The sequence below is a fragment of the Sinocyclocheilus anshuiensis genome, unplaced genomic scaffold (assembly GCF_001515605.1).
Source record: "Sinocyclocheilus anshuiensis isolate Anshui unplaced genomic scaffold, SAMN03320099.WGS_v1.1 scaffold1493, whole genome shotgun sequence".
In the NCBI taxonomy this organism is placed as follows: Eukaryota; Metazoa; Chordata; class Actinopteri; order Cypriniformes; family Cyprinidae; genus Sinocyclocheilus; species Sinocyclocheilus anshuiensis.
The window spans coordinates 454,221-462,173 of NW_015547727.1; the positions used below are offsets into that span (position 1 = coordinate 454,221).

Consider the following 7,953-nt stretch of genomic DNA (forward strand, 5'->3'; position numbering starts at 1 on the left):
TTTTAGATCTGTGTGGCAGCAGCAATATACAGTAAATAAATCAATAAATGCACTGCTCTGTTGTCTCCTCTGAGGCTAGGACTCTAAACAGTGTTCTGTGCTCGTCTGTGCAGCCAAAGACAGAACAGTTAGCGTGTTTTGCTCAAACTTTCGCCATGGCATTAGAACTGGTACACCGTTGTCGCTTGCGAAAACACAATGACGGCACTGTGGGTGTAATATTATAATGAGATCCCTTTGCCACGTCACCAAGGGAGCGAAATCAGACGCGCTCGTTTTTTCAGACGCTTGCAGAAAAAGGCTTCCCAAAACAAAGTTACTGGATTAATCTTTTTCACGTTTCCTTGGTTGGTAGATGCACCGGGGACCTGATTATAGCACTTAAAACCTGGAAAAGTCCGATTTTCATGATATGTCACCTTTAAATTCCCATCACGGTTGTGTTATTCTGTGGCACTCACCGAGTCGGTGGGCATCAGGCTGCTGGCGTGAGTGAATTCAGCTACCAGCTCATCGGCCACCTCGTTGTAAGACGTAGTGCCTTTCTTTTGCACCTTCTCACACACCTTCATGGAGAAGTGCCTGAGGCCTTTACCGTTCTTATCTGCCCTCTTCATTCTCTTACTGCACAGACACAGAGAAAGACAAAGACAGAGAGTTTGCATGTTTCATTTCTGGACCATACATGTAAAGAGTAGTTTTTTCTTAATTTTTTTAAGATGACAAAAACAAAAATGAAGATAGTTAAGATTAGTAACATGAAGATTTATTGCATTGTGCTCATCATTTTTGTGACAATTAAACCCCTTCCAATTCTCACTACCGTAATGCTAAAAACCCTCCAAATCTCATTACTGTAATGATAAAACAAGCAAAATGTCAAAATGTGTATATTAATATAGCCTTGGCTATACTTTATTTAATTTATGTTAATTTGATTTTTTATTAAAAATTTAAGTGTTGCAGCAAAAGAATACTATATTGCAGCAACGGGAATTACTATTAAGAATGAAAATAATGTCACAATGCAAAAAAATCATAATCATAATAAAATAGGATTCATTTCTTCATGTAAAATGTAGTTTTTTTTTCTTAGTAACACTTTACAATAATGTCCATTAGTTAATATAATTAACTATAATTATTAGTAATAATAATATTAATAGTAATAATTAATAATAACATTATTATATTAACTAACATGAACAAACAACAAACAATACATTTATTACAGTATTTATTAATCTTTGTTAATGTTAGCTAAATGTAAACACAGTTGTTTATTGTTAGTTCATGATAATTCACAGCGCATTAACTAATGTTAATAAGCACAACTTTTGATTTTAATAATGCATTAGTAAATGTTGAGATTAACATTAGCTAAGATTAATAAATGCTGTAGAAGTATTGTTCATGCTTAGTTCATGTTAACTAAAGTAGTTAACTAATGTCAACTAATGAACCTTATTGTAAAGTGTTACCTTTTTCTTTATTTCTTTCAGTTTTGGGATGAACATCTTGCAATTCTAAATATGTGTCCAAGAATAACCAGCAGGCAAAATGTGTACTCCAAACACATGTCTGGGATAAAGATTAATGGCCATCATAAACATATACTCCATTTACATCTGAGTTCTCATATACACATCCACACACTCTCTTAGGAAGTCTTATGATGGACTGTTGTTAAAGTGGTTTTGTGAAGCAGCAAACTGAGCTCTGTTCTCTGTAACTGTAGATGACACATTTCAGAGTAGTGTGCATTGAATAGTTTACATCCATCATTTACATTTGCCATTTGTTAATTCCATTGTGTGATTCTATACATACACACACACACACACACGCACACACTATCTGGGAAAGACACACAGCATTTCTGGAGTTGTGACATACCACTATGAGGCTAGTGAGTGTATTTGTGCTCCCAGCATGCATATGCGTGTGCACACATTTTCATGTGTGGTTTGTGTTTGACTGGGTCTGTGGCCCGGGGTCATGTCACCGTAGCTTCACTGCAGGATGGGTCAAGTTCAGGCAACAGAGGTGGGAAAACAAGCACACACACAATGAGTGTGAGAGAGAAAGTGAGTGACTCAACATGACGTCAATGCATGGATACAAGCACACTCATTCACTCAATTCATTCATCTCTGCCACCAACAGGAATAAAATACGGAGAAAGGGATGGTGCACCATGTGAGACTCTAAAAAAACAATAAAACCAGACAAATCTAAAGCTAGACTTTACATTTCTTTAAGAGGGCCTTCCCAGGACCATCACTTGCTTCGTTTCTGAGTGAATCAGCCGATTGAACGAATCGGCTGACTGAATGATTCAATGACTCACTCATTAAGACAGTCACTTGCCACCACCCATTGGCACTTTTACATTCATACTCAATAGAGTATCATTTCACTTTTCAAAAATAATGTCATATTTCAAAATTTAATACCCATTTATTATCATTATTTATGCTGAATCTAAATATTTCATTTCACAGCAAGTAGTAGTGAAGTGACATTCATTACAAGGTGATTAGTTAAAACATTTCAAAATGCACCTGCATTGTTTGGCATTTTCTGACTTTCAGGCAAATAAAAGAAGATTTCTTAAAAGTAGTGTTAAAAATATCTTGTGAACCCGATATCATGCATCGTCTGATCTCGTGAGCGAAGTGTATCGTCACACCCAGAGTATAAATTGAACATTTGAGGAGGGTAAAGCTCAGCTACTAGGCTAATGGGCTAGCCTTATGCTAAGCTAGTATGCACAGAGACTGGTTACTTTGCAAATGCTAACTTAACAAAAAAAATAATACTAATAATTTCATAATCTATAGCTTTGGTTGTATGCTATTATATAATCATATGCAAAGAAATGGAATTAGCAACAGTTTTTTTTTTCATATGTAGGGTGGGGATTTTAAGATGGGGGGCATTGGACTCTAAAATTAACTCGTTTAAATGACTGGAGAAGTCTGACATATGTTGATTCACAATAAGATCTATAACCTGCATTTACAAAACAGGGCAAATGTTAATTTCATGTTGACTTTAGAAGACATTAATGGTCATAATATTAAAGTTACTGACATTCAGCATAAAGCTATTTTGTAGGCTTTCAATCAGGCCCTGATACCAATTAAAAGTGCTTTCAGCCAGTGGAATAACTCTGATGTCCTAAACGGACACAACAGGTCAAACAAACGGTTCATGAAGGCGGCAGGTGAAAAAAAAAAAAGCTCCAACAATTCCCAACAGAAACAACTAAAAACGATTTGTTGATTGCGTCTCACCTGACAAATGAACAAACGATTCGGGAGGTAAAGTAATCATTTAGGTTCCTCATAAACTACATTTGACTGCATTATAACAATTTCTTCATTTGGAACATGATCAAGATTGCATAGGTGGATGTGTTTGGGGAATTTGGCAGGTGGAAATATAACCTTTAAAGGGGTCATATGACGTTGCTAAAAAAGAACATTATTTTGTGTATTTGGTGTAATGAAACGTGTTTATGTAGTTTAAGGTTAAAAAAACACATTATTTTCCACACACTGTACATTATTGTTTCTCCTCTATGCCCCGCCTTTCTGAAACGCGTCGATTTTTACAAAGCTCATCGGTCTGAAAAGCAAGGTGTGCTCTGATTGGCCAGCTATCCAGTGCGTTGTGATTGGCTCAAAACTCAAAATTCAAAACTCGCGTTTGAATCGTCAGTGGCAAATCCATATCTTCCCACACAGTGATGTAGACATGTGGGGGCATGTTTAAATGAGCCGTTAGGAGGGCGTGGACCAGTCTTAACTTTTATAAAGAATATCTCTTTGGGTTTGAAACTTTAGTCTTTGCAACTTTAGGGATCTTATCTATTCACGAACAGCTTGTAACACTCCAAAGAGAAAGGAAAACTTGAAATCGCATCATATGACCCCTTTAACACCACTCAAATGAACAAAATGACATGAATAACAAGATCGAACAAGATCGATTGAGAGAGTAAAATGATCCAATCTTTCCATAACTAGCAAAAAAAGAAATGGAGCGGTTCTCTAAAGCTCAAAATACACGTATATGCTAAAGTAGAGTTTGCATGATGTAAATTTCATCAGCAGTATTGCACATGCATAGCCAGATTTTTCGAACCACTCATACTCTGTAGCGAATCAGCTCATTCATGGGGAAATATGAATAATTAATCATAACTAGTTATAATTAATTATAAATATTTAGATTAATTAGTTTGTCCACACAGCGTCGACACCGCCCATATGCGTTGTTTCACATTCGCAACAGACTAATTAGACAACTGGAGACGTTTGAGAGTTTATGTGAGGGGTTAAGAGACAGAACTTTAGTCTAAACCAGGGGTGGGAACTCCGGTCCTGGAGAGCCGCAGCCCTGCAGAGTTCAGCTCCAACCCTAATAAAAACTCACCTGCCTATAGCTTCCTAGTAACCCTTCAGGCCTTGATTAGCTTGTTCAGGTGTGTTTGATTGGGGTTGAAGCAAAACTCTGCAGGGCTGCGGCTCTCCAGGACCGACGTTCGCCACCCCTGGTCTAAACGGTTACAAAGACATTTTTATTGCTCATAACATCTGGAGAGAAATACTGCAGATGCTGAACAAGGATGAAATGTTCTAGTGTGCATGTGTCGAAAGCAGGGGTGTGAAGTAACGAATTACAAATACTCACGTTACAGTAATTAAGTAGTTTTTATCAGTAATTGTACTTTTTTGAGTAGTTTAAAAATTGTGTACTTTTACTTTTACTTGAGTACATTTGAAGTGATGTATCGGTACTTTTACTCCGTTATTTTCCTCCGTTTGTGGTCGTTACATGCTTATTTTAATTTTATTTTTATCCATCAACGTGATTGGTTTGAGAGTAATAGGTCTCGTGACTTTCGTCAAATCAAATTGTGCATAGAAAACTTTAACCGCCAACTGTTCATCATGGCTGCTGGAAGTGCATTCTTCAAGCATCAATTCAGTTGCATCTTCCTCTAACTTGATATGCTAAGGTAAATTTCGGATTTCTGCTTACTAAATGATTTGTATATATGCTTGCCAATCTACACGGCTTGAAATTTGGTGTGAAGTGCAGTAAGTGCACTCGCGCATAAACAATTTTCAAGTTCAACACTTTTTGTTCCGTTCAGTTGTGGATGCTGCTATTTTTAAAATGTATAAATTGCGGTGTACAGCTCAGTACTCACTACTCAATACTCATGAGTACTTTTAAATAGGCTACTCTTTTACTCTTACTCGAGTAGTTTTTTTGGACAAGTACTTTTACTCTACTCACACTACATTTTTTGGAAGGTAATGGTACTTTTACTTGAGTATATTTTTTCAGTACTCTTTCCACCATTGGTCGAAAGTCGTGGTGTGCGTACGTAGGAGTTTGCATCAAAAATGAAGTATCCTTTGGGCTTTATAGGCACCAGCGGCCTACATAATCCATCTGTGATCAAAAGTTAGGGAGCATCAACCTCCCTGTGCCGCACTTACTGGAATTACACTATTGTTACACGTTATATGCATCCGTGCCGCGGGGGCTGTGGTGCGTGTAAACGCTTGTGAGAGTTAAAACAAAGAGATGGCTCAGGGTTCGATGGTGTGCCAAGTACACAAGCGTGAATGGTCTGTTCATTCTCTTTCTCTCTCACACGCATGCAGTATAAATAATGCAACTGCACTGTTGGGTGAATTATGTAACCAGCGCTCAATGAAGGAGAGAGGTGTGGACAAACAGGAGGAACACGGGGAGAGAGGGGAGGGTGCAGCAGTGGCTGATTGGGGCTTCAGTCGTCAGGACAAATTAGTTCCAGACCCCCAGCTTACCAAAATTCACCCCTAATTGACTGAAAGTACTGCAGTGGCGTAAGAGGGACGCACACACAACTCTGTGACGCTGATGAGCACACGCATTCACACATGCAAGCGGCTCTCGCAGGTCCTCGTGTGTAACATACATGCACACACACTGATTTCTGCTTAGCAACAGTGCAGAGATGTGATCCCCCCCCTGTGAAGAGTGTTTAAGCATCACAGAAATGCAGTCTCAGGACAGAAGAGAGAGAGAGAGAGACGGAGGAAGGGAGAGATGGAGGGCTGAGGGGGAGGGAGGTTTATCTGACCTTTCGCAGAAGATAACACATCTGCCAGAATGCAGCAAAAACGAGAAGAGGCTCAGGAGAGTCACAGAAGGGTAACGATGTGCGTCTGTGCTTGTAACTGTGACTGACTGCAAATTAAAGCTGTTTATAATTTATGGGCCTAAAGAGGAAATGACTATATTAAATCAGAATACAAAAATGCTAATATTTAGTTTTTAATGATGAAGTGTAATTTCTGTGCCATTAAGCGGAAGTGTAAAATGAACAACTGTTTTCAAACAGGTTTCCTGAACAATCCCCCTCGTCTGCTACTGGTCGCATAAACAGATAGCCCCGCCCCAAAGACTTTTGTATTTTTTAACTGGAGTAGAAGACAGAATTTTAAAAATGTGTCATTTTTGTTCATCTTTAGTAAATCAAAAATATGAGTAAAATAAAGGAAACTGTGGCAATAAAAGAGGGTTTAAACCGTGAAAAAAAATCATAAAAGCCTAAAATATTATAGAAAATGTGATTTAGTTATTAACACTTAGAAATCAATATATTAAGTGGGTGTGCTTGAGAAACTATTTAAATAAAATTCTATATAAATATGCACACAGGCCTATTTACACTTAGCAAGCTCTCAGATCGCGAAAAACCATGTATATATGCCCTCCGAAACGGATCCATGATGGATTGCAACGATATACACTACCATTCAAAAGTTTGGGGGTCAATACATTTTTTTTTCTGCCTTTTTTTGAAAGAAACAAATACTTTTATTCAGCAAGGATATGTTCAATTGATAAAAAAACGTGATCAGTGATAAAGACTAGATATTGTTAGAAAAGATTTCAAATTTGAATAAATGCTGTTCTTTTAAACTTTTTATTCATTAAAGAATCCTGAAAAAAGCATCACAGGTTCCAAAAAATATATCAAAAAATTATATATATACAGTATATATATATATATAAAGCAACAAAACTGTTTCCAACATTGATAATAAAATGGCATATTAGAAAGATTTCTGAAGGATCATGTGACACTGAAAAGTAATGCTGAAAATGTTGCCACCACATAAATAAATTTTAAAGTATATTAAAACAGAAAACCGTTATTTTAAATTGTAATAATATTTCACAATATTAGTTTTTTTCTGTATTATTGATGAAATAAATGCAGCCTTGGTGAGCAGAAGAGACTTCTTTCAGAAACATTGAACATTTTATTGATCCCAAACTTTTGAACGGCAGTGAATATATGGCTTATCATAAAATTGTTTAATACATGTAAAAGCAAATATTAAGATAAACACTTTCATATATTGATGATTATGTATTGTAATCAAGCTGAGCAGACAAACACTACAGTAACACATCATGCGATGGAGCGGAACGAACACAACGCTGCACATGAACACTTGCAGAATACCGCCGATACCACACAGCATGTGATAAGTGCCATATTCAGACAATGAAACACAGTACAACAATGTATATCGTTTACATGTAGCGCATCAATTCTGCATGTTATGTATGACTCTCGCTCTTTGCGCGTGTGAGAGAAAGCGACGGCGAGTCGTGCGCCTTCACACTAGAGTTTACGTTACGCCAAATACGCATCCATTCAAATTAACTGAAAAATATCACAGATCGCTTGACGGAGAGTGAAACTCTGAAGCGCCCAGTCAGAGTGTTCTGTGAGTGAAAATATATCTGTGCTAATCCTCCAACTCACACACTGGTGAGTAAAATCTGAGAATTCATTAGCCATTGGCTAATATTAGACATCATTTAGTCGCCCAGAGTGAAGATTTAGTCGCATATGCGAGTGATTTACTC

At 37.2% G+C, this 7,953-nt stretch overlaps 1 protein-coding gene across 4 annotated transcripts in view; it reads right to left on the reverse strand.

The window, feature by feature from the left end:
* LOC107704305 (transcription factor Dp-2-like) overlaps positions 1–7,953 on the reverse strand; it is a 73,636-nt gene that overhangs the window by 12,720 nt on the left and 52,963 nt on the right. For all 4 annotated transcript variants that reach the window (XM_016507192.1, XM_016507194.1, XM_016507196.1 and 1 more), the window contains one exon: positions 462–624. In XM_016507192.1, the coding sequence (XP_016362678.1) occupies positions 462–624 (163 nt within the window). The remainder of the gene's footprint in view (positions 1–461; positions 625–7,953) is intronic.